Here is a 27,070-nt window from a genome sequence, read left to right on the forward strand (position 1 = left end):
TATAGTCAAAGTATTATCACAGTCTCTCTATGGCTTCACAAAAACATTACAATTACTACATCTCTATGGCATCCCCATTATGTAAACTACCACTAGTTATGATGCAGTAATGTACTATACATGTTATCAAAATAAGTTATGCTGGACCAAGAAATGTCGATACAAACACACATGTGTCAACGTTAATTGTCGCATGCCACCATCTGTCTGGAATGAACAGGACCTAACAGTAGGGAAAGAGACATCCATGAATATATGTTTTAAAAATTTCATTAATAGGATCTACCAACAGGACCAAACACATGACCTCCATATACTTGACATGGGTATTACATATAACAAGTTAGTCTAATAAGGGTTGTTGCTAGTAAATTGTAGAATATAGTACACACCAACTATTCACACATCCATGCATGTATATGTACCTCTCCTGGTAACAGAGTGCATTCAAATGGCTTTACATCATCTGGTAGTGATGGGTACACGTGATGTAACCAATGTAGTGTTGTATTGTTGGGATCAAAGTTTGGCTGCACTTGAGGTGAGTACAGGAACCATCTCTACACACAAAGTGAAGTGATAATAATAATAATTCTGTTATCCCATATAGTCTCTACCTTTCTTCCATAAATAGTCTCAGCAAATGTGGGTCCATGAAAGTGAAAAGCAACACCACTACTTGGACCTGCGAAAGACCAGAATAAATAACACTGTACATAAGACAAGGTGGGTGTATTGTAGTAGAGTCCTGAATAACTAATTTTCTTTCTACATGAAGTTTTGTTGTAGTAATGGAAACTTGCAGAGCTTAAAGCGCTACTGGTATTGTGCTCTCTGCTTTCAGAGCAAGTACCTACATTCTATAGTTGATGAGTGTCATGTAAACAGAAATGGTCTGGCAATGCAAGACAAAATCATGGCTATTTAAGTAACTAAACTAACCACCGTAGACTCTAGTTATCAGGCAAATGCACTTGTCACTTTCAGAGGAATTATTTATGATAAGCACATGTGCTAATAAATAACTGCAATGAGTTTCTGGGAGAGCATTATTTGTGCCTTCCACATTTTTCAAGAGATTTGGATACTAGTGTTCAGTCAAACGGTTTGCTTTAGTCAAGAAAACAGAGAAGTCAGGTGTAGCTATTGTTGTTACATGCAGTAGTATCTGATAGACACGTGCCTGGCGAGGTATCAAGTGTACCGTGATACTCCTGGTTTGTTCTAACGGTCTTCTGCTACTATTCTAGGTAGCATGAACTTGCAGCAGTTTCAACTGTATGTGATTAACAAACAGGTGTCTAGTGCAAGTATGCCATGTGCACTTAGTGGGCAATAACTATGTGACCTAATAACAGGATTTTATGGTATATTAGTACTACTTATTGCTCAATACTGTACAGTACATACCTGCCATTCCAAAGCTGATCTCTGGCTTTAGGTTAGGAATTTCATAAAACGGAAACTTGTATATATTAAACAATTCCTTCCAACCTTCTCTGTCATTGTCTCCAAAATAGTACAAGGTTTCTGTAAGAGACACTCCTTGCTTATAAATGTTCCAAAGCAAAAAAAATTTTAAAAAAAAGGCTGCAGTGCAACCATCTTACTCGTGCTGGCGGTCCACTGGTTTGGGAAGCCCAGTGATATTTGTTGGGAAATTTCCCAATTTAGCCAACCACACAATGTAGTCAAGTTAGACATCACATCATTGTTCTGAAGAGATGAAGTTAATAGATGAATAATTATAAGGAAAAGCATGTGGCTGATTCAAAGAAGGATAACTTCCAAGGATGTGCCACAGCTATACTAACTGGTAGTTGTACTTGTAATTCTTGAACTGATAAACCAAGTCACGTCTATAAGAGCACATGCATGTATGGATCACTGAACTATTTTCAAGCCCATACACTATATATAGATTACTATTGATATTGGAATGCATCACACGTACGTACACACGTACAAATATGATTATTACAACTAGAGCAGTTGTAATAATCATCATGTGTGTACGTGTACATGCGATGTAATGGATTGGTTCAAACATAATAGCATATTCTTTAAATATTCTTTTTATCTTAACCTGTATAACTAGGCAAAGTTTCGGGTTCTATATTTGGAAAAACAGCAAGTACAAACAGAAAATTGAATTGTACAAAGATGAAAGGAAAAATAAATTACAGGTACTTGATATAATGCTAAAAATGCAGTGTAACTTGAAAACAGTGAAGAAATATCAACAACATTCTCTCTTTTCAACAAATATCTGAATATCCGTGTATTACAGTTTCTTTAGTGTACTGCAATGAACCGCTCCTCTTACAATGATGAACATTGCAATACCAATGTTGTTGTTGTTGTTGGCACCTTTCTATACTAGAACCAGGCATTTAACCCACTGTAATGATTGTTTTTTATGCATATTCAGCTATTATGTTAGATGGGTGTTCACAGATCTGGTAACTATTATTCGTTCCCTTCTTGTGTGTTTCAACACACACACACACACACACACACACACACACACACACACACACACACACACACACACACACACACACGCATGCATACACACACACACGCATGCATGCACACACACACGCATGCATGCACACACACACGCATGCATGCACACACACACACGCATGCATGCACACACACACACAAATGCACTACAAATAAATGTATACACTTCACTTATTGCAAGTACATATCAAACTCACTGTTGGCTCTAGTTCCTAGAGTCTGAGGGAACATATACTGGTTGATGTATTCTTGAACTGACATCCTAACTAGAAATACAACTCACATTAAAGTCTAGACACTATGAAATTTCTTTCAAAGTCATTAAGCAACAAGTTAATAATTTAAATCTTTCTTCTAAACAAGAAGTATCTTGCTACCAAACCCCCCAGCACATTGCCATTACTCGTGCATTTTACTATTTGGAAAAAATTTACTGTCTCCAAGCAACAAATGGATAGCCATTAATGCTAGTAATAAGGCACACAAGTACACCACAACCCTTATTAGGATATGGGGCTACCTCCTGCATATTGTTGGGGAATAAGGAAAGGTAGTTAAGAGAAATTGTTTTAGCATAAATATTTATGGTCACAAATGTTAATGTATATCAACCATTAATGACGTATAAAAAGTCCGTTGTTTAAGATGGAAAAGAAATTCTGGATCCTGCACTTTGTGGTTGCTTAGGCACTTGTCTACACTGAAAACAGATAAATTCACCACCTGGTCTGGGATTGTTCAGAAACAATCAAATAGTTTACCTGCTTCATAGGCATTAATGTGATTGCTTGTAGAAGGTCTGCAGCCTGCGGGAACAAGCTTTTTAATGGATGCCTAAACTGGATGTGTACAGTTTCATACAATTGTCGCATGTAACATAAAATAGTTATGGTATACCCATGACATAAAATTGTTATGTGATACACTACTTGGTGAGTCAGAAACTACCTGTAGCAAGGGATATAACTAACATGGTCTGTTATCACTGATCAAACAATAAGCCATTTGATTTGATAAGGAAATTAGCACATGCCAAACTAATATAGAAAAAATATAATTGAACATCGCGATTTTACACAAATCTTTAGTAGATAGAACATTCTGATCACTGAGGACAAAGTCATTGCACAATCACAAATTTTAAACTGCTCTATTCTACCAAGAGTATCCCATACTACATGATGCTTAGAATGATACACTACACACAGTACAAAGAGACACACCACATTGAAAAATTCATATGCTGACCTCGTGTGTATGAGTATGTATTGGCTGTACTGAGTATTATTTCTTCATTTGAATATTTCTCTAATAGCCTGGCTCTGGTTGAGTGATATTTAAATTCCTGCACAAGTAGTACAAAAACATTATGGTAATGAAACATCACATGAAGCGATCAGTGATGGCAAACACTTAATATCAAAATATTAAAGTGGAATTAAAAATCACCGAAGATACGTACGTATTACAACCCAAAAAAAAGCTTTTGTGACACAGATAAATTTATCGGATACTGCAAATGTGACTAATCTAATTTCTTGCTGCTTTATACACAGAACAGTTGAAGTCTATTACAGATGATGAATACATGTGTGTAGTGATAGTATAGCTCCTGCATTAATAATGAAGCACTATTATACCCTCAGGGAAATAATTGAATAAACATATGGATGTACTATCTCTAGATCTGTAGTGCCAGGTAACAATACATTAATCGGCTTTGCTGCTGTGTCCTGTTTTCTATAACAGGGCCACAATTACCACCTCGATTAGCACACAAACTAGGTATAAAAATGTAATTTGTAGCTACCTATTTAAATGAATAACTAGTTTTGGCTCCAATTTGCACAAAACAAGCAGCAGCGAATAGTGTAGTAACCTGGTTTTGTGTGATAACACCTCAGACAACATGTGGACTGTAGTCCATCAGGCATTAGTCTTTTATAGCACACTCTATTTTTACCATAAAGGGTTACTGACCATGTGATCCATGAAGGCTTGTTAATTTAAAGAGCCAAGAAGCTGCTAGTCTAAATTCAAGGGACCTGCAAGAAGCCTAGCCTGAAATGTTGTAGATCACTGGTAAAATCTGGACTAGTAGTAGTTAACAATAATTTAAAAGATCGTACAGAAATCTTGAAATCTCGTCCCTGGTTTTGTCGAATTTGCCGATCCCTCGTCTGAATCAGTGGAGTATTGCTAGATGTAATACACTACTATGGTTGAAAAGAATTTATTGCTATCACTTTTATACATCAAGAGTTCATCAAGAAGCGAGGAAAGCCAAGACAAACAGAAAATATTACCATAATTTTAAATAAAGCACTTGCGGAACAATCCACACGTTTTATTTGTTAAACTAATCAAGAGAAGCCTAATGGCACCTTGTTTTAACCTATGAATGAAGTACGCAGCAGATAAAGTGGTAATTAACAACAAATTTGCACAGTTACACAAGACAACTACAGTAACCCTCATACGCCAAGGGTTTCATAAAGTGCTGAACACATATTCAAGGCTAACAGACAAACCACTCTTCACACAGTCACCCGTCCAACTAAGACACCAGTAAGACCCTTTAACTACTCTAATAGAACAATCATTTTGGGTACACCTTGATATGGATAACATAATTAAGGTTCCAGTTCTTAATCTTTACATTATAGGAACATACAACTGAGAATATATGTGTTTATCATTTAGTACAACACCGTACTTACTGATTGATCAGATCCACCAGTGATAATAACAGGCTTTGTACGTACATATCTATGGGATGAAAAGTAATACGTACATGTAACAGTAGTAGCTATTTCAGGTGTCAAAATGTATGTGCAGTAATAAAAATGGACCACGAACAATTGTAAAGGTTATCAAGGTACCCAGAGATAAGGTTTCATTGTACATACATAATTTCACAATACAACACATTTAGGCATGGAATGCTTATATTCCAAATAAACATGCATCAGTTTTATCAGTCACTAACTATAAAGATCACATTTGAAAGCAATGCTTGTTTGTAAAGGCATGCATATGTTAATGTTTATTTGCAGTTTGCAGAAAGAATTCCAGCACATTTGCACTGCAAACAACAAACAATAGCAGTTGGAAGCTTTATTTAAAAGCTATAGTACTTAGATGATGAGTGCTTTGTTAGGTGCAAAAACCACTTCGATAATTATGTGCATCAGCTGGTGAGAAAATTGTTGGACACCATCAGAATTGTAGACAGTCACATGAATGGCGTTTCAGCTATACACATACAGATCACCCTATGCCTTGCTCTAAGAAATAAATGACCGGGCCTGAATAAACACCAGGCTTGTTTAAATGCCAAGTCTAAAACTGATTTACAGCAAATCAAATTCCGGGCTTCTATATGGATAAATACAATAGGTAGTTTGAGCACTAAAGTTACTTTACATTATGAAATACTCTCTTTAGTGATAAACTGATCTTGACTTCAAAATCTTCAGCCAAAAAGTGGTCAAGTCCCTTCCCAAATGGGAGTTCCACGGAACCTTTCTATATGCTTAACATGAAAAAAAATGGAATCCTTGGAAGCCTCCCTGAATCTGCCCCTGCTATTCAACATGGCACAGCACTATTATCCCTTGCTGCATGTGTAGCTAGCGTATCACTTACTCTGATATAAACTCTGTAACACTCAGAGTGGATGCTGATCTTCTCTCAATAGTGCATGGTCCAGTCAACTGTAGATCATGTGCAGTGTACCTATAGAAACAGAAATTACAACGTTACTATTTTAAATCACTCTAGCATAAGAATCTTTTTAATTGTCAAGCATTAAAAGACTACTTTTGACAAACAGTAAACGATAAGAACAATGATAAAATTCAGTGGACCATGGTACATACAAGCATCACGTATATGGACACTTAAAGATGAACGATAAAATGTGAATATCAATGGTACATATGAGCATCACGTACACGATCATGAGAATGTAGTTGTCCAAGGTACCACACGTATATGGACACTTAAAGATGAACAATAAAATGTGAATATCAATGGTACGTACGAGCGTCATGTATACAGATGATGAACAAGAATGTAGAATATGTAAGTCTTCTCTGTCATTATCTTGGAGGAGAAAACACAAAAGACAACTAATCAACTGCTACGAGTACTCCATGGTGCCTCTAACCAGGCACCAGGGAATTGGAACATAGCTTGCAGTGCCATGTAGAAGCACATTGATAACAGCTACAAGTGCACATGCATATAAAACCATAACTAATTCCAAGGTGACTGCTTAGTCAGAGTACTTTGTAGTCAGTGTGCCTTCTATTAGAGTAACAGTTAGATTTTAGATGGGTTAGTGAAAGGCTTACAAAGATTGAGTATATTTTTGTGCAGTTCATATCTTAAACAAGAAACATTTATTGCAGGCCATTTATCTGTTGCCACAACGCTATTAATTAGCAGCTCACCAAAAATTAAATTAGATTGTCATAGCGTATATACTGTTTTTTTATAAAAACTTACATACATACCTTCCAAGTCAGTTACCGTATGTGTAATTGTTCTATTTCAATTTTTTTAATACAACTCTGATCAGTTGCATAACACTTACGAAAATGATAATGGCATGAGTGGTTATTACTTGGTATTGGAGTCTTAATGACCAATGCCGACCGATACCAAAACTGCATCAGCTCTGATTCAATACCATTCTGGAACACTGATCTGTAGTACTAAAGGTAGCACACTGTAAGTTCTTTATACCATCACGATATATGGCTGTTCCATGAAACTAATGTTACCAACATGCTCAAATGCTATGACCAAAGGCACTTTACAAGACCAGCTAATATCTTAACAGCTAATCCCAGTAATTCCATAAATCTAATTACCACTGACCATATATGCTACAGTTGAAGTTCTGCATGCTACATGCATATACCAAATAGCACACACTGAGGGGTATGACACCTCTAGCAATCATGTATGTCAGCAATCAAACATCAAGAAATCACTGCCATGCAGTGACGAGCAATTTCCACCTACGCAAACTATAGTCTCGCAAACATATTATTGAAGAATGCAAGCTCACAGTGACATAAAACTAGTCTTAATCATGACTTGTTGTCCTGCATAACCCAGTAATAACTTCACAAATCACACTACAGTAACCATGCATGAATTTTCAAATCAAGTTTCAAATCACACAAATTGGGTTTCAAGATTTCAAATCACATACAGATTGCAAAGGTGTCACACGTACATACCCCTTGCACATACACAGTATTGCATACATAAATACACTAAATGCATGTAGCTGACTGCACACTGACAGTTCATGAGAAATTTTTTGAATCAGACACATGCCCACTACTGTCCAAAGGATGGCTGTGGGCGCACGCCTGGCTTACTTAAATTGTTTTCGTAAGAAAGTGTGTGTTACCTATGATCGTCTGTACACTTAAACAAAACCATTAAATGATAATAGCAACCAGTAAAGGCTGACTGTATTATACTTCTGCACAGGCAAACTTTGCTGTGAGGTCTCATAGGCTAATAGTGTATCCCTTTGAGTTGAAAGAGAATGTATCCCATACTTAATGAGGGCAGCCTCAAGGCTTTCTTAAAAGAATATACGTGAGATAACACGATATACAACAATTGGAAGAAAAGTGGTTTGTTTTAGTTCATAATAGCAGTGCATAACAACGTAATTAACTAATTACTAAATAATTAGTGAATTATGAAATACAAAATCTGTAGCTGTTATTACAAAATAGTTAGTTGCATGTTGTTTGCAAATAGTTGATTAATTCCCCTATTTAGCCGCATGGGTGTCTGGTTTTTAGAAGTAGCACATCAACTTGTTTCATACAGCATATGAAACTTGTGTATGCACTTAGCACGTTAGCAGGCTTTACGCCTTTTGTGTATATACCCTTGTCTTTGACAAAAATGGATAATCTAATCTATTATAATAATGAAAGCTTAGAATTAGCCGCATTCCAGGAGTATATAGCTAGCTACACATCCGGATTTGTGTACACTGTGCAACCATATACGTGCAACCATAAACATACAACAGCCTTAGCTTTAATTAGTGCATGTATGTTTGCAGCAAAAGCATTCCGACCCAACTGCAAACTGTAGCTTGCTTACCATCCAGCGGACTTCAGTTCGCACAAGTACCATTCGTCCTCACAGTTAGTTTCTGCTGTATCCATACCGAATTCGCTCGATATAGAGTACACAGAAGAGCTATTGTGTCTATCAGAATTTGCCACTGCTACTATCAGCAGTAGTAACCAACGCGGTAACATCTGGATACCTAGTCTTGCACCAAATAATTAGAATACAACCACATCATCTTGGTGGGTTACCATCCATCCGCCAAGGAAGTGGCAGTATCAGTCTTATAACCAAACAACGTATAGTTTTAATATTTGTAAAATTTGAAATGAGCTTTTTAAAAAAAGAAGTCTATGTCTGATACAGGTGAAGGTACAATAACTTATTGGTTTGCAAATTCTTGAGTTTTTATCTTTCAGATTTTCCCACTCTAGCTTCGATGTAGTCTACTTGTCTTTCTAGAGTCGTCAGCTTCTCATTTAGCCCGGCCAGTCGCGATCTCGCCGACAGATCAAAGGCGTTAAGGAATTCAACAATTCTTTTAATACTACTCGAAATAACTTCAGCGAATTCTCTGTTCGCCCAGTCCTGTTGGATCTGGCCTTGTATGGACGACATTGTAGTAAAATGACACCTCGTAAACAAAGAACGGCTTTAATTAGAAGACAGCAAATGTGGTTCCAATAAATGCACATCGTGATGTATCGCTTGCTTTTTGCAGCTCTTGTCCTAACTTTGTTGTCGACTGCAACCTGCACTCTTAGTAAAAGGGACAGGAAATCTAAATCATCAAAAGTAGACAAGGTTTGGTGCGTGTAATAGTTGGCTTACATTTTATGCATATTGCAATGGCAATGCAAATAGCACTCTTATTTATACTGGACGGGATAGGGGATGTAATTACCTCGATGTCACTGAATCACAAGTTCAATGTAAATTAATGCTTGAAAATGGCTGTGTACTTATAGTCATCCACAAATGCAAAACCTATCATTGCAAAAAAGTATACTGTTATGAGCTCGAGGCTCCTGTGTATTGATCAGTTAATATGTCTTTCTTGTGTAGGAGGTTGCACTGCCCAGCACTACTGTAGTGGACAGAGGGCTGATCAGTGAGAAGCCAAAATGGAAGGAGATCGTAAACAATCATCAGTTATACTCCTTGACTCATACTGACGTGTCTCACTTTACTACTGGACCAGTTCTGGGATATGTGACTCCTGTGGGTCTGTTTGTGCGTGTGTGTGTGTGTGAGAGAGAGAGAACGTACTATATTTAGGTGCACCCATATTTGTGATATATTGTGTGGTGTCTGAATGGCATACATGCACACAGTATTGCTATCGTATAGATACAAACAAAATAATTTTAAGTTGGATTAGCAAAAAGTAGTGAAACAAGGGAAAGGCTAAAATAGTGAAACAAGGGAAAGGCTAAAATAGTGAAACAAGAGGGGTTGCCTATATACATACCAGTAGACATCCCAATGGGCATTTAGTCCCAGTCTATAACCATGACTGAATTACTATACCACTTTTAGTTTCTCCATTGCTAATCCAACTTAAAATTCCTAATTTGTGACCGGGCCTGTGAAAACAGGGTATGTGACCACAAACTACACTCCATCACAGAACAGATCATATCTCAGCACTGGAATAGAATATTTGCATTTGTACGATATAGCAAATGCAATGCTTAAACTGGACTGAAAATTTCATGGCAGTAGTGCAAAGGCATTTAAAGTTAAGAGTCATGACAGTTTTAAGAAGTATGTAAATTTTATGTGCCCACATGTCCTGTTTTCGCAGGCCCAGTCACATTTTCTTTTGCTTGTTTGTTTACTTTTTAAACACCACACATACTACATCAAAAAAGAAAGAATGGCAACAGCCATGCAATAAGTGCATTTCAACTCCAACAATCAATTAATATGGCCATTACGCTTCATTTTCAGCTATGTTCCACTTGCTACACAGCGTTACAAATGAAGAACAGTACAAGAAATATTTCTGCAATCAATCCAGTTGCTATGGAAAATACAGGCTAGCTATTTAACACAGCCACAGGGAAACCGTATCACTAATCGACACCTTGCATTATCAGCAAAAGAGCTGTGATACAAAGGAGGACAATTAAACAGAAGTCATGATATGTGTATTGTACATATTGTACGTGATAGGCAAAAAGGGGGGAAAGTGACATCAGTGAAGAATTCAAGCCCGTAGCCTTATCCATTGTCAAGTTATGCTTGGCTGGAAGCATCAGTTAGTTAGTCTGCATAACATTCTGTTAAATGGTAAAATTTCATAGAAGTTTTTTGAAAGGGTTTATGGTTGCTGGAGATTATATCGATTGTGGGATTAGTCAGGATTGTCTTTGAACATCATGATGTTGATATGTATTACAAATAATCGTGATGCTGTGACATCACATGCAAATGTATAATAATTCAAATGGTGGCACGTACTTTTGTGGAAGAACATGATCCAGAAAACAAGCCTACACTTTGAGACAGTTCATTATGTGAACAATTCTTAATGCGCAGTTAAAAGCTTACTCTAAGGATACTATTATTCATTATGCTGTTTGTATTAAACTGTAACTGCCTATGGCCTTAATTGTGTTGAGCGGTTGTACACAATTTCACCTTGTATTGTTATTTGTTAAAATGAATAATTCATACAAAGTTGTGCATTCACAATGCTATTGATGCATGCGAGTTATAACATCATGATATGTTGCATCTTACAATCGTGAAAGTAGCAAAATGTCACAATTGCTCAGCGCTCTAGTTGCTCTGAAGACATTTATGGGCTTGGCTATGCCTAACCAATACTACCAACAGTACCAAGCTGTTATAAAGGAAAGTTGAGGCTGTTTTTTGGGCAATATTGTTGGACAAGAAAGCCCAAACCACCATGATCAGTACTACTGTATTGTATAATACCAGTTCAAAATTTAAATGTATGTGTAGATTCATGGTTGTCCCTCTTGCAGGCTATAAATGGATTGTTAGAAAACTAAAGGAAGTGTGTATGGTCCTATGGTGTAATGGTTAGCACTTCAGACTCTGAATCTGGAAATCTGAGTTCAAATCTCAGTAGGACCTTTATTTTATTTTGTTTCATTTAGTAATAAATAGTGAAATAGTATGCCTCTTTTTCTCATGGTAAATACCAGGTGAACAAAACTGAACGATCAAACGAGGTCCTACCAATTGCAAGATTTGAACCTCCATTTCCAAATTCAAAGCCTGAAGTACCCAGCACAGCAATCTACTTTTAAATTGTTGATTAGTAACAATATCCCAACAGCAGTACAGGTATCATAGTACGATTGTACTGTATATTAGGGGTTTGGGCTTTTTCTGGCCAAAACAATCATACTAAAACCAGCATCACAATACCTTCATGGCATCTTGGCAGTATTGGTTAGGTATAACCAAGCCCAAAAGTGCCGCCTGAAATAAAGAAACACTTCAAAAAGTTGCTACGGTTTTTTTTATAAAAGATTTAATTTAGTGGAATTTTCTACTGACTGACTGCCTGACTGATTGATGCCTCCAGACAAGCATATATTAACTCAATAATGGCTAAGGCTACAGACTAGTACTGAAATGAATAGCAATTTTTACTATTCGAATAGTTGTGAACAAAACGACCAAATATTATATTATTCTTTAATCTTATACTTCTATTAAACAAGTACTGAAACCTTTTGTTAGGGAGCAAGGTAAAGCCTAAGAGCTATTTCTGTCTTTTCTAAAATAGAATTTTTACAGCATAGACACATCACTTATTCACAATCTTAAGTTTCAAGGCTGGCTTTTCCATCTGAATACAGTGTACAATTAATTATTTCACTGTTTGACTTCGCTTCAACCTGACTGGTGCCTGCAGTATGTACAATGTATGCTTCATGTACTTACCTGCGTCCTCCTCTGTGTCCCATTTACCTTTGCTGGCAGTAATCTTTATACATTCATACATCATTACTTCAAATATCAGAGTCTTATCCCATGGCTCAGGTATCAAATTTCACCATATATTTTGTTTATACATGTTTCATCCCATGATTCCATGAGTGCATCAAATCCTATGGACAAAGGAGCATGCAACTCCCATCATTACGGGCAATATTCAAACATGTTGTCTTGTGTTAGTAACCGTATACCATTAGTTACATCATTCTTATGCACAACAGGGATACAAAATGAGCTGCTACTCCATTGTTTTGTGTAAAGGCAACGAAGCTGCTTCAATAGGAAGGCCATCAGCTAGGAACCGCTTGGAATAATCCACCGGAGTAATTTTGTGTCACTAACAAATGTAGAAAGGCTGTCCTGCCCTATCATTCTTCTGTCATGCCATTCAACTTCATTTCCATAGCTTCACTTCATTGTGCCAGTAACGTGATGTACTCAAACATTCGCCTCCATATAATTTAAAAGTTACTTTTATAGTACACGGCAGCCATGTTTGAATTTTGCTGTTTACGGAGTTACATGCTCCCTTGTTTATAGCACTCCTGACGATTCCTCTTGACAAATTATCTTGCCCTACATTAACACAAATACTGTGAACACTGTATGAAGAATGCATGGTTGTTGGTAGCCATTTGGTGTTTGTGAGTGACGATCACGGTACTAAAGTATATAATCTATGCACATTTTATGTATGTGTTCTCTATTGAAATTGCTAGTTTTTGCATGCATGTGCACATAATTACAGCTACATAATATGTAGATGTGCATATTTATATTGTTACAATGACTATTCTTTTCTTGTTTTCTACAGTGGAATAGTCATGGTTATGACACAGCTAAGACATTTGGCTCCAAATTCACTCACATCTCTCCTGTCTGGTTACAGTTAAGGCGAAAGTATGTGACACACACTATATAGTGGAATCTTAGACTAGTGCTACACTCTAAACCACCAAAATGATTGCTCTATTAGAGTACTTAATTGTTCTGTTGACAAGGTGTTCTATTACATGTCATTAGTCCACACTTTGTTTCAGTTATCTGAACACCAGGTAATGGTTCCCTGGGGGCTCCAATGATTGAAGGTCCACTGTGACAATTTGTTGCATGCGCAATCCATTAATTTTGATGGTCAGAATTTTTATTACAAAGGTTTATCATCCTTAAAATGCTATAATGGAGTCAGACCTTTTAATACAGATTATCTGACCTTAGTGTAAGGGGAAGGGTAGCCTCCACTGTACAATAGTACCGACAGTGATTAGTTACCGACAGCAATTAGTGATTTATAGTGAGTATTTCAGACTGATAAAACACCCATGATAAAGACAAAGGGTTCTTTCCTTTACTAAGTCTAGACAATATTGCTATAAAGATAGTAGCTGCCACATAATGGAAATTCTTGGCCCCAGACTGCTTGTTATAAGATGAACTTCTGAAATCTTACATCGTACAATCTTGTAAGAATATCCATCCAAAACACTGTCAAGCTGTAAAAAAGGGTGCAGCCTTCAAAAGCCAGGGTGAAAAAAGTTGTCAGATTTGAACTAGAATTTTAACTAAGGTGAACAACTAACATAGCAGTGGCTTAGTGGTTATAAGGATCTGGGTGTTGGGTGTAGAGAATCCTGGTTCGAACTCTAGTAGCAACTTTTTGTGAACTTTTTTACCCTGTGGCAATTGCTCCATCAGAGTATCTCAACCCTGCGATTTTATAGTTGTTTGATTTTAACTCTGTAGATGTAACTCCATTGTTTTTCAAACCATTGAAAACACTGCTACGATGATCAGCCAATGTACACACCAAATTTCAATTATTTCCATATGCGATTTACCCTGTAGCCATGACAAAAATTTGATCTTTTTAGGCAATTGAGTTACATGTTTACATTTTTATAGCAATTTTTGCAAAGTGTGCTAAAATAATTCTAAGCCCCTGTAGAATATCAAAAATTTGAATGCCCAATATCTCGCAAATGGCTGGTGTGAATTTAATCAAATTTACTGTGTTCCCTACCCTACCTGACAGATAGCAAAGCGGTGTGCTTTGGAGAAGGGCCTTATACGTACATAATATGAAATAACTCTCACAGTGAAATGCTGAACAGTCAGTTACTGTATGCTGTGCTCAGGTCATTGTTCACGTTGTGTTTTTATTGCTACTACAGAGCTGGTGCTACTTATGGCATTGAAGGTACTCATGATATTGACCAAGGTGTGTTGACCCTGTATGTGTGCGTGTGTGTGTGTGTGCGTGCGTGCGTGTGTGTGTTTGTGTGTGTGTGTGTGTGTGTAGAGTGTGTGGTATGTGTGCATGGTATGATGCGGGTGCTTGCCACACACCACTCACAAATGAAGCATGATGCTTGAAACACATACGTATTATAGATATTTACTCAAGTATGTTCATACGTATGCTTAATGTCGCTGGAAGATTTAGTCACCAATTGTTGCCCACCATAATATCTATAAACTATGAAGGAGAGGAAACCCTACCTGTACAAGAAATAGAAACAGCTATTACATGTTCAAAACTAAGTTGTGCAACAAGTCTGAGCACAAACTGTCTCCATTTAATTGTATTACTGTTGTTTTGTACACAGGCTGGGTGGACAGTGTGAGAGCTGCTAGCTCCAGCAAGGTCAAGATTGTCCCCCGAGTAATGTTTGAAGGATGGAGTATGAGTGACTACAGTATGCTGTTTTCCAATCGTGACATGGCACTAGATGTTGCCAAAACTATCAAACATGTTTTACTGGTAATGCTGGTGATTTATCAAGTGTTTTGTGTTATCAGTAAGTCTCTTTAACTGCAGCTCAATCACTTTGATGGGGCAGTGTTAGAGTTGTGGGGTCAAATACACCACAGAAGCAGGTAAGTAAGCAGTGAGAACAACACCTGCCATCTCAGATTGGTCGTGGATTAATAAAATGCTTTACATAAATTGAAAATTAATTACCTGATGAAATGAATGGTGGCATCTATTTAATTTGTTTATTAAGGCTTACAGCACAAGTGTTGAGGTCTTCAGGACTCAGCAGTCCTGCAGCCTGTTTAAATATGATGTGATGTATGCATCCAATAGTCAGGTGGTTTTGTAATAAGGTGGCCACTAAATAAGGCTGTGCTGGTATTACTGAAAAATCTAGAGGACACTATGCACATTGTTGCTGTGCAAATGCATGCATGCATGCACGCACGCACGCACGCACACACACACACACACATTTACTCATGTCATTTATTACCTATAGTGAACTGACTCAACTAGTGATTACAATAGGAGAAGTACTACATGAAGCTAGTCTAGTCCTAGTACTAGTTATACCTGCCCAAGCTGAAACCACTGGGTAAGTTGTCCACCAACAAGTTACTGACTACTACTCTTCTATTATCCATTTATTCAGTGGCGGCAGTTTTGGTCCAGAGGAGTTCAAAGCCCTACTACCTTATGTTGACTTGTTCAGCTACAACACATATGATTATTCAGTAACCCAGCAACGGTAAGTTTCCATTCATATGGCGTGTTCTTTATGAACACAAAGTGGTTAATATGGAGCAGGAAAACATGTAGGGTCCTATGGTGTAATGGTTAGCACTTCAGACTTTGAATCTGGAAATCCGAGTTCAAGTCTCGGTAGGACCTTACATTGTTTTACGTAGGCTTTATCTTTCTTTTTTGTTTATTGTTTGAAAACTCTTTTTTGCATTGTTTGAAAACATTGTTGTCTCACTACAGAAGATGTTTTTAGTGTCATTTTATGTATTTTGGGTCCTACGGTGTAATTCATGGTTAGCACTCAGACTCACTTCGGACTCTGAATCTGGAAATCTGAATTCAAATCTCAGTAGGACCTTTTTGTTACTATATTTTTCTTGTCTACCTTAGCATAGCAATAACACCAATTTTCAGACTGTGCTAGCAGCAAACAAAGCATTTCACGTATTGGTTTTTAACCAGGTTCTTGTCTGCAGGCCAGCAGTGGGGGTGTATCTGGCCAGTGCGTGATTTTCTGATAGTAGTCACTTTATGCGTGAATCCCGATTAGATAAGTTTCACTGTATACTTTGGTATTCTTTGTTAGATGTGTACCAAATTGCAGCACTGTAATGCAAAGCTTATTAAATACATTTTTGGGGATGATGTCACAGGCTACAGAATGAGAGAAGAAACAACCTTACAATGTGATTATATACAATTAAAGTGCAGTATACTCTAATAGAACAGCTTTCAAGATTATCTATTATCATATGGGTGTAACCTCTTATGCAACTTTTTGCTCTAAGGGACTAGATGGTAGGCTTGTTATAGATACTTGTAATGTTTTACTGACACTATGACACTATAGGATAGTTGTAAACAAACAGATTTGAACTAATAGCATCGAAGATCAGAGAAGCCAACCAATGACTCAAAAAACTCAGAGTTGTAGTCCTTAAGGTATCTGAGTTGTAGTCCTTAAGGTATCTGTTCATAGGTGTAGCCGTTACCATGCCACCCACAGACTTTATGATAGAAATTTTGTGGCATGCATCTTCAATAAATTCGAGCACTTGCTCAATAATAAGTAAGTATTGGCAGTTTTTATCAACCAGGGTTCTATGGTGTAATGGTTAGCACTTCAGACTTTGAATCTGGAAATCCGAGTTCAAATCTCGGTAGGACCTGCTTTTACTCTCCTTTCTTTTTTATGCACTTTTTCTGTACCTGCTCGCATGCTCGCATTTCTCTAAAGGAAATAAAAACAGGTGTTTTGGTTGTATTTGATGTAATGGTTAGCACTTCAAACTTTCAATCTGGAAATGTGAGTCAAAATCTCGGTTGAGCTGGGTTTTTTTGATAACAATAGCAAACATTCAGATCTAAGCTAGAATTTTGTTTATATTTGTATACTTGACTGTGGAAATATAAGGCTCTGTTATTCATACTTCACCATCACTCCTAATATGTAGGATCCTAGGGTGTAATTGTAGTTCAGGTCTGAGGGGTATGTAACATTGCTGGCTGATATGCAGCATGTGCAATATGTACTAGATATCTCACTATTGCATTGCCCTCCCCCCATTCCTCAATACTGCAGCAGTATCTAAAATATATTCACTTGTTGCTCTGTTGTGTTCACCTCTCAATAATAAGTATATGTTGACAGCCATTAGCAACTGAGGTCCTATGGTGTAATGGTTTAGTTCAGACTTTGAATCTGGAAATCTGAGTTCAAATCTCGGTAAGACCTTTGTTTTTTTTTGTTTTTTTTGCTTGCTATGGTGTCTTCCTAAAATCCAAGTTTTAATCATGGTTGGACCTTCCTTAAACCAGGTGTATGCCTGGTTTCCTGAATGAAATTTTTTTTTATTTTTATTCATTAATGCTTTACAGCACAAGTGCTGAAGGTCTGTAGGACACCTGGTCCTACAGCCTGCTCAAAGACTTTAGCTACAGAAGGTGTGTTTGAAAAGTTGGAGAAAGAATCCATGACTGGACCTAGGTAGCCTCGAGCCTGCAGCCATCTGATTTACGCTCGAACGCTTACAGGAGTCTACCAGGCAGTCAGGATGTTTTCTCCTTGTTATTTTCATGTAATCATATCCATAGGAATTCTAGAGAGTAACTCATTATCTCTAAGTACCCCAAGTAGAACCAAATGGACACTAGTTTATTTAATTGCTTTACAGCACAAGTGCTGAAGGTCTGTAGGACACCTAGTCCTACAGCCTGCTCAAAGACTTTAGCTACAGAAGGTGTGTTTGAAAAGTTGGAGAAAGGAGAAAAAATCCATGACTGGACCTAGGTAGCCTCGAACCTGCAGCCATCCGATTTACGCTCGAACGCTTACAGGAGTCATTTGTCTCTGTATGTCTATATCCACTACCACATGACCAAAGAACTGTTAGAGCTATTTGCAAACCACAATGAAGACCAACTTTCTTATACAGCATTTTTGTCATGCCTGAAATGAATGCCATGCGTTTTGTTGTACCCCATAGTGCCCTAAATTTTTAGGTCAAATTACTGTAAAAAGTATGGTGCATATTCATTTTTGAGTATCCACATTAACAGGTTCTGCCATACTTCTTAACCTCTATAACACATATTACATAGCGATGCTACCTTCCTTGCCAATCACGTGTACAGCAGCCTGTGGCCTGAACTGGGTAATCACCACCATAGATAAATAGCGCACACACACACACACACACACAAATTTCATACATGTCATATGAATTTCACAACTGTATTAACCAATAAAAAAAAATTTTCCCCATGCATGATAATAAATATTATGTATTTAGGATTGGTCCCAACTCTCCAATTGAGTGGATCAGGGAGAACATAAAAATAATCACTCCAGAGGATTCAGAGGATCGCAATAAGATACTACTCGGTATCAATTTCTATGGTTACAATTTTGGTGGTACTAGTGGTGTACAGGGTAAGTCTCATACAGTACTGAGAAACCTCCTAGTGACCCTTCAAGTAGAGAAAACTATTGTAGCTTCATTTTAAATGGAAAGCATAATACAAGTATGTCCTAAAATTGAATGCAGGTTCTATATAACTTGCTGGTAATGAAATTCGATATTTCAATGGTTTGAATTTCCTTCTTCATAGCTAGAGGCTCCACTGTATTATATTACGTAAATAAGTAATTTCCACTATATATTACCTTGTATTACTATGTACAACACTACTTACTGATTTGTTCCAGCTATTCTTGGCAGCAGGTTAGTGGAAGTACAGTTTTGTGTGAGGTGTTTATGGTTAGGTTATTCCGTATGTTTAGTTACGTTGAGATATTATCAAAACACAAGCCCAAGTTGAAATGGGAGGAACAGTCAATGGAACATAAAGTAGAATACAAGTATGTTACTTGTTGTGTTATGTCAATACTGCATGTGTACTGAGACAGTGTGAGGGTTGCTATTAAAACAAATTTGAGCCCAGAACTTTAGTAGTCTCATTTAGAAGTGCTCTTTCTTTAGTTATACCATACACTTACATGTGTGTATTTTTTTTTATCCCATGCCAGAGCACAATCTCAACCACATGTAGTGTACTATCCAACACTAAAGGTCAGTGGCCTATGTAGCCTGTCACATGTCCACATGTACATTACCCTACAGTCCATCCAGGCTAGACTACAGCTAGCTGAAGAACTAGGGACTGGAATATGTATATGGGAAATAGGACAAGGATTAGACTACTTCTTTGATTTACTGTAATTCAGTAACTCCATTTTTTTGAATTCAAATCCATGATGTTAAAATAACACTAACTACATAGTTGTTGGTTTTCCAGCTTCTTTAGATGTTTTCTTTTCCTCTGTTTCTTCAAAAGCCTCCAAAAGGCGTAACAACTGCTCCTCTGTCAAGTTATCTTCTTCTGGTTTAGCAAAGAAGAACATGTACATTAAGTAAGTAAGAAAGGTGATACTCAATGGTAAGATGAGGTATTTGTAAATTCTTTGTCTACGACTCCAATCTTTGGTGTCTACTTCATTTATCCTGTAAGTAGCTGCCTTGCTTTGTAGAAAGGATACTGGTTGATCTCTGTTATCACTTTCATTGGAGCTAGATGAGTCATTTGAAGTAGCTAGATGACGCAACCAGAGTCTAGTTGGAATAACACTATGAAGTGGATTTTGTAGTTTCACTGGAAGCCTACATCTTCCCAAAGCAGCTCGAAGTGCCTGGTATATCAATGACATTATATTACTAATACAATTTATGGTGCAGTGGAACCTGTCTTACTGGCCACCTCTCTAAAAGTGAAAAATTTTATTAATCCACACTATGGAGGTCAAAAAATTCCATCTTGAAAATGACTGGCCTAGACAGGTTACACTAGTACCACACATTTTTATACCACAAAATGTTAGTGATAAAGATATCGATGAATCCTAAGTGTATTAATATATTATATGCACTCAGTATTAGATTTTTTTATTGTATACTCCAGTAGGTCCCAAACACAGCTAAGATGTGATAAGGCCACCTTATCAGCTCATCGAGTCCAGAGGATGGACTCCATGAGCTCCATCATTAACTACCCTGTATTTCACTGCAAGTGCTTTTAATGCAAAAACTACTGGTGTGTAGCAGCTGTAACTAAACAGATAATATACATTTATCAAGGCCAGAAGAATGGGTCTGACAAATACGCTACTTGCAGACTAATTATCATAGGATACTCGTGATAAGGTCACCTACTAGTGATGCCACGATAATTATATCGTATATCATGATAGAAGTATTTCATGATAATTGTGATAGAGAAAAAGCTATATCGTGATATATATAAAAAACACAACAAATTATTTAGTGCAAATGACTTGACAATTGTAAAATATGAGGATATTTCTCTGGCAACATGTGGTGATGCATAAAAAACAAGTGTCAACTTTGTCACATCATTGTTATAAGCATAATGAATGGTTGACTGAATAAAACTTGTTCTGTGAAAACATTAACATACTCAATTCATTTAATATATCGTGACTCGTGGTATACGTCCCATGATATCGTGACATTAAAAATTTCATATCGTGGCATCACTATCACCTACATACTGCTATTCCAATACATGTACACTGTATATGTACAAATTTTTGAAGCACACAATTTTCATGGTTGCTTCGCTGTTTTATCCTAGTGAAAAATGAGTGATCCTCAAAAATCCTGAAATTGGTTAGCCCACGAAAATTGCGTATCTTCAAAAATTTGTAGATACACAGTAGTTACAAAAGGAGAATAAGAAATTTTCAGTTGTCAAAGGTCAATATTATCCCTAAACACTAAAATCCACACAGAAAATAAAACATTCAGACTATATTGCATTCAAAGACAATTGTACTACAAACTTTGCATGAGTATTGAGTCTATCAACATTAACAATACATTATGCTATGGGTAGGAGGGATTAGTCTCACATAGCCAGACCCATTTGTGTGGGAGTGGGGAAAGAAAAGGGTCTGGTGAACATAGTATAGCACCGTCGTTGGCCTATCCCAAGATTGTGGGGATTCTACTGCACAGCTTCCGGATTATTTGTGGATGCAAATGACGTGTTTTGCTAACCGTTACATCATTTACAACCTGTTGCCATAGATATAAAAGCAGTAGCTATGGTAATAGAATGCAAATTATGCAAAGATCAGCAGATCACGCTTTATATCTATGGTAACAGGATGCAAATGATGCAACAGTTAACAAAACACGTCATTCGCACCCACAAACAATCCGTAAACTGTGCAGTAGAACCCCCACAATCTAGGGATAGGCCAACGACGATGCTATACCATGTTCACCAGACCCTTTTCTTTCACCGCCCCCACACAAAAGAAAGAAAAAGGTCTGGCTACGCAAGACTAAAGAGGGATGGGGTTAGAAAAAAAGTACTATCATAGAATTCAATATCATATGGTTACCATTAAACAATGTTTGGGATACAAAGTACATAATACATAAAGCAGTGAGTATGCTCTTATTGAGGGAAGACTTTCCAAGAAAAGTATGATTACCACTAACCTAGGAGCCCAAACAAAAATCTTTGGGGTCAGCGCTTATACATGCCACATTATAGGCAAATAAATTTCCTGTTTCCCGTCCACCGCCCACATCTGGTTACTGCCAGCTCTAAACTGCATGTTCTTCCATTATTTTCCGGTTATTCTTGCATGCTGACAGGCTTAGTAAAAACAGTGTCAGCAGTGCCATCAAGTCAGCACAAACTTCACCTTTGTTATTTTTGCAACTTGAAAAGGAAGGAACATGCATTTGTGCAGCTTTTTATAGCTGTGCCAGGCAAATAATGGCTTGAAAAGCTGCCAATCTTATATCAGATAATGGAAATGGACCACCCGCCCGCACGCATGCAAATATGCCTGAGGTCAGGATGGAAAACAGGAAATTTATTTGGACTAGCCTTATCTAGCCTTAAGTCAAACATGGGACCACCAATCAACAAATCACACCCACCATAGAGGTTCCTCTCAAGAATACGTCAATAAATGTGAGATCACATGACTATAAAATTTCCACATTGGCACCACTGCACGCAGAACAACAATAACGCACTCAGTATACCACTCACCATCGTGAGACCACTCAAGAGCACTTGGCTCTTACTTGAAACAAAATCTCGAATCGCAGTTTTCGCGCACGCGCACAAAGCAACTGAAACACGTGTGGACTTCTCTTATTATTGCCCTCCAATTGGCGTTGTTGTAAGGTGAGTCTGCTGCCTTTCGTGTTAGTGTTTTCGTAATATTTTATGCATATATTGCAAGAAAACGATTGTAACAATGTATACGTCACTTTGTCTTGGTAGCGTGTTCGCCGTTACTCTTACAAGAACGTGCTCACGATGTCCGGAGGATTAGACATTTTGTCTTTGAAGGAAGATGACATCACGAAGATGTTGGCAGCCGAGACCCATATCGGCGAAGTAAATGGACCTAATTTTCAAATGGCTCAATATGTTTTCAAGATGAAATCAGATGGTAGGTACTGAGCATGCGTGCACAGCATATTATGAGAATTTCATTGTTCAGGAACCTCTATTATAAACCTGAAAAAAACATGGGAAAAAATCTTGGTGGCAGCTCGAGTGATTGCAGCTATAGAAAACCCTGCTGATGTGTGTGTGCTCTCTAACCGTACCTTTGGCCAGGTGTGTTGGTGTAGCTTTTAGTTTGAAAAGAAATGGCTGTTTGTTTTTCCACGTTAGCGTGCTATTTTGAAGTTTGCTGCCCACACTGGATCTGTGGCTGTAGCTGGCAGATTTACACCAGGAACTTTCACTAACCAAATCCAAGCTGCATTCAAAGAGCCACGACTATTGGTTGTGTCAGACCCTCGTACAGACCACCAGGTGTGTTGTGTGTTACTCACTTAGTGTAAGTGCTTGTTTGTGTATGGCATGCTACTGTTTGTATAGTTGCATATTGACTATAGTCATTATGTATGTTTTCCCCTTCCATTAGTCTATCACAGAAGCATCATATGTGAATATCCCAGTAATTGCCTTCTGTAACACCAACTCTCCGCTAAGATACATTGACATCGCCATCCCATGCAACAACAATGTGAGTTACTGTGTGTCTAGCTATGTGTAGAAGTACACTGAACCCCTCATGAAGCATGTGCCTAAATTTGGACAATCAGGGTATTTGTCAACTTTTAGCCTTATTAATGGCAGAAGATGTGCACACATTGAATTAGGGCACCTTAGTAGACAATTCAGTATTGCCCTGTGTCTACAGATTTGCTCAAATACTTTGTAATGTTAAGTTGGTCATTATACTTAACCCTTAAACCTGCATCCAGAAAACTAGATTTAAAATTAATAAATACGCATGCCTTGCACAAAGTGATGTAACTTTCGTCTGTAAATCTCGTAAAGTACACTTTCAGTGCTTTATTGCCCAGAGTGCTCTTTGTGGGCAATAAAGCACAGTTGCCTACGTACTCTAGTGCAAACGCTGTGCTCATGCCAGTATGACTAATCATACAAGTCGGTGAAGGCTGATGGTCAATCATCCCAGCCTTCATAGCTAAGTGGTCAGTCACCCCAGCCAACACGAGTGTCACTACTGGATTACTTTATAGACATAGCTAAATGCTTCAATGATGGGTGGGAGAAGGTAATTTGCTGTTATGTTTGTTAATGTAAACGGACAAGTCCTGGAGATATCACGGAAATATTTCACCATGTGCCACAATAGAATTGATCATGGGTTGTGACCAAAACCTGCAAAAATACATAGTGAATGTCTACCATGCCAAACTATAGTGAACTATGTTTGAGTTACTTTGTTAAACCAGTTTGTGTGCATTCAGGCTGCTAATAATTTGTGCAATGCGTGTAATTACGAGTCCTAGTGTATGGTGAAGCTACACGACTAGAAAGTTCCATAAATCATTTAAAGCATTGTCTATCGAAAAATAAAGCACTTGGCTTCACCTCTTGTCACTTTGCAACAACTTCCATTCAATTTGCCATTAAGTTTCCTATCAGGCCACATGAGTAAACCCACAATCAAAATCAAGAATTTTGAAACAGATGCAACTTGCTACTGTTTATTACTTCATAACAAGTAAGCTACTGTAGTTGCAGTGGTCAATTTAACCTTCTCCAAGTAGCCCAGTAAACAGGCTTTCAAATGATGTGTAGTTGTAAGCTGTAAGTTATCCCACCTATAGTGTCACCATATTATGTAATGCATTCCCCAAAAGTTAATTAAACATCAAACTTGCATGTTGTTAGGGTGAGCATTCATTGGGACTAATGTGGTGGATGCTGGCAAGGGAGGTACTACGCCTGCGGGGTACAATCAGCCGGGAGGTAGCCTGGGAAGTCATGCCAGATCTCTACTTCTACCGTGACCCTGAAGAAGCAGAACGAGAAGAGGAAGTTGACCTGAAGGATGAAATACCACCAGACCAGTGGGTAGGTGATAAGCCACTTGAGGACACCTGGGGAGATAAGGTAGATACTAGCAAGGGTACTAGCAGCGACAACCGAATAATGGTATGATTCAATCTATATAACTCTATTTTCTGATATTTACTGTATATATGCCATATTGTAACCTCTATTAACAGACAGGCCTACATTTGTGGGGGCAGACCTGTTGGGACAAAGTCTTCCGTAGAAGTTATTTAATGATTTGGGGAGTTTGTTGAAATAGTTCCACTGTACAAGCAGTTTCACAACACCATCCAATAATTGATACTATCAAATGAAAATAAAGTGTTAACTTTTGTTCCATTGTTGTTTATTATTGTAAAGGTTACTTTGGTATCATTTTTATTTCTAGTGGCAAGGTGAAACTACTACTACTACTACTACTGGGTTGCCTGGACAACCTCCATTACCAACAACTGCCTCACCCACACCATTCACTCATGGAACTACAGCAGAACAAGATTGGAATGTTGGGACAAAGACTGAAGACTGGGGTGCTGAAGACACTGGTGGTGACTGGGGTAGCACTGATCCTACCACTACAACTGGGGAATGGTAGATGTACCAAACTAATAGAAGCAACCGTTAGGACAGTTTTTCTACAATGCTTCAATTTGTTGAAAAATTAAATATTAAACAATTTTTGGTGGTGCTATGAAGGGAGGACTGTTTAGTTTTCTAATGTCATCATCTTCACTAACGTCATACTCTTTGATGTTATAGATTATCGTCATCTTGGATAATGCTGGTTCCCTGTCAAGGAGGTCACTGATCCACAATTGTAGGTGATCCCTGGTGTTTGGTCGACACATACAAATACTCAATAGTGTACCTATAGTGATAAAGGTGTTAAGTTACAACTGATTATAGTGACACACCAGAGATTTTGTCAATGCAGAAAAAGTTAATTCTTAGTTCGTCATCACCCTGTCACTGTTGCTATGTTTACACAAACTAGACCTCATTTTCAGCTAAGGAAAATGTTTCTTAACTGCTTCAGTAAGGTGGTAAAGTGCAAGCCTTTCGATAATCCCATATGACAAATAGCCTTCTGTTGCTATGGTTTTGGGTGCTACCTTCAATAAACAATAAAAATTTGATCAGTTCAGTAATATAGAATAGCACATGAACAGCGGCTTTTGTCACAACACTAAGTAGTATGTATTATAAAGGTGAAGCTCGGTTCAACCAGGAGCTCATACACGCAGCCTTAATGCTTATAAGCTCTTGGCTCAATTACCCAGCTATCCAAAAACCATGTATTTTCTGGCATTTGAACAAAGTGAATTAGCAAGAAAATAAGCTCCCACATGAATATGTTAGTGTCACGTGATGCATGGTATATAAGGATGTGTGGTGTGCATTAAATTCATTCTAGGCCACGTGTGTGATCAGGTTGGCTCCCATCCCATTAGAATTTTTCTCCTTAATGATGTAGATGAATGACCTGCAGCAGCTCCAGGACTTGAATGACATTGTATGCATACATAGCAGAGTGAGTCATTTTTGGTTTTTTCCTGAGTGAAAAAAAAAATCCACCAGGTTTTCCCAGAGTGAAACTGGATGGCTCTGATTTTTTTTCAGCTTATTTTGTTTGGCTAGCCCTCACTCTGCTTTTTTTGTGATCTTTGTAGTTATGATGGTGAAGGAATTAATAGTTGTAACATGCTAATTGTGTTTTTTGTCTTTTACAAGTGTTATAAGTTATAGCCAATCAGCTTGTGGTGGCACAAACCCTAAGTGTGTTATTAGTTATAGCCAACCACCTTGTGGTGGAAGTGGTAATGGGTGATAGTTTTGCATGCATCACGTGTAAAAGTAGTAGTACAGTGTGGGAGTTACAAATTCTCTCCAAACCAGTTTATAGGCTTAATTCAAACTGGTTTGAGGGTGATATCACTACCCAGTTTAAAGGTGATGTTAGACCGGCTTGGCTGAACCACATCAGTATGTGGTTTCAAACCAGTTTTGTAA

General features: G+C 37.7%; 4 protein-coding genes, 1 long non-coding RNA gene and 3 other non-coding genes across 9 annotated transcripts in view; 5 read left to right on the forward strand and 3 right to left on the reverse strand.

Moving 5' to 3' along the window:
- Window positions 1–9,058, reverse strand: LOC136250484 (jmjC domain-containing protein 8-like). Of its 2 annotated transcripts, XM_066042691.1 has the most exons (9): window positions 8,677–9,058; window positions 6,178–6,267; window positions 5,250–5,298; window positions 3,778–3,874; window positions 2,727–2,795; window positions 1,411–1,530; window positions 618–685; window positions 426–560; window positions 1–223 (listed from the first exon to the last, which is right to left on the reverse strand). In XM_066042691.1, exons 1-9 carry the CDS (start codon window positions 8,835–8,837, stop codon window positions 137–139), a joined length of 876 nt encoding a protein of 291 aa, XP_065898763.1. In that variant the 5' UTR covers window positions 8,838–9,058; the 3' UTR covers window positions 1–136. The 2 variants fall into 2 exon arrangements, with proteins under 2 accessions (XP_065898763.1, XP_065898764.1); XM_066042692.1 differs by lacking the exon at window positions 1,411–1,530.
- Window positions 8,866–19,904, forward strand: LOC136250480 (chitinase domain-containing protein 1-like). The gene is made up of 13 exons (XM_066042687.1): window positions 8,866–9,450; window positions 9,712–9,867; window positions 13,442–13,527; window positions 14,799–14,845; window positions 15,234–15,388; window positions 15,446–15,504; window positions 15,885–15,980; window positions 16,038–16,133; window positions 18,922–19,061; window positions 19,338–19,353; window positions 19,413–19,490; window positions 19,659–19,701; window positions 19,753–19,904. The coding sequence occupies exons 1-13, from the start codon at window positions 9,334–9,336 to the stop codon at window positions 19,849–19,851; spliced, it is 1,188 nt and encodes a 395-aa protein (XP_065898759.1). The 5' UTR covers window positions 8,866–9,333; the 3' UTR covers window positions 19,852–19,904.
- Trnaq-cug (transfer RNA glutamine (anticodon CUG)) lies at window positions 11,683–11,754 on the forward strand. The gene has a single exon. It is a non-coding gene; the product is annotated as a tRNA-Gln (tRNA).
- Window positions 16,205–16,276, forward strand: Trnaq-uug (transfer RNA glutamine (anticodon UUG)). Its single transcript has one exon. It is a non-coding gene; the product is annotated as a tRNA-Gln (tRNA).
- Window positions 17,227–17,298, forward strand: Trnaq-uug (transfer RNA glutamine (anticodon UUG)). Its single transcript has one exon. It is a non-coding gene; the product is annotated as a tRNA-Gln (tRNA).
- LOC136250487 (uncharacterized) lies at window positions 19,852–23,175 on the reverse strand. Its single transcript, XR_010698558.1, has 2 exons — window positions 22,721–23,175; window positions 19,852–20,318 (listed from the first exon to the last, which is right to left on the reverse strand). It is a non-coding gene; the product is annotated as an uncharacterized lncRNA (long non-coding RNA).
- LOC136250483 (small ribosomal subunit protein uS2-like) lies at window positions 22,711–25,728 on the forward strand. Its single transcript, XM_066042690.1, has 7 exons — window positions 22,711–22,858; window positions 22,958–23,129; window positions 23,181–23,299; window positions 23,357–23,500; window positions 23,613–23,714; window positions 24,896–25,159; window positions 25,449–25,728. Exons 2-7 carry the CDS (start codon window positions 22,994–22,996, stop codon window positions 25,653–25,655), a joined length of 972 nt encoding a protein of 323 aa, XP_065898762.1. The 5' UTR covers window positions 22,711–22,858; window positions 22,958–22,993; the 3' UTR covers window positions 25,656–25,728.
- LOC136250481 (evolutionarily conserved signaling intermediate in Toll pathway, mitochondrial-like) overlaps window positions 25,705–27,070 on the reverse strand; it is a 4,471-nt gene continuing 3,105 nt past the window's right edge. Inside the window, exon 3 of the mRNA XM_066042688.1 lies at window positions 25,705–25,928. Coding sequence (XP_065898760.1) covers window positions 25,729–25,928 — 200 coding nt within the window. The 3' untranslated portion in view covers window positions 25,705–25,728. The remainder of the gene's footprint in view (window positions 25,929–27,070) is intronic.

This window comes from Dysidea avara, chromosome 3, assembly GCF_963678975.1.
Source record: "Dysidea avara chromosome 3, odDysAvar1.4, whole genome shotgun sequence".
NCBI classification, from domain to species: Eukaryota; Metazoa; Porifera; class Demospongiae; order Dictyoceratida; family Dysideidae; genus Dysidea; species Dysidea avara.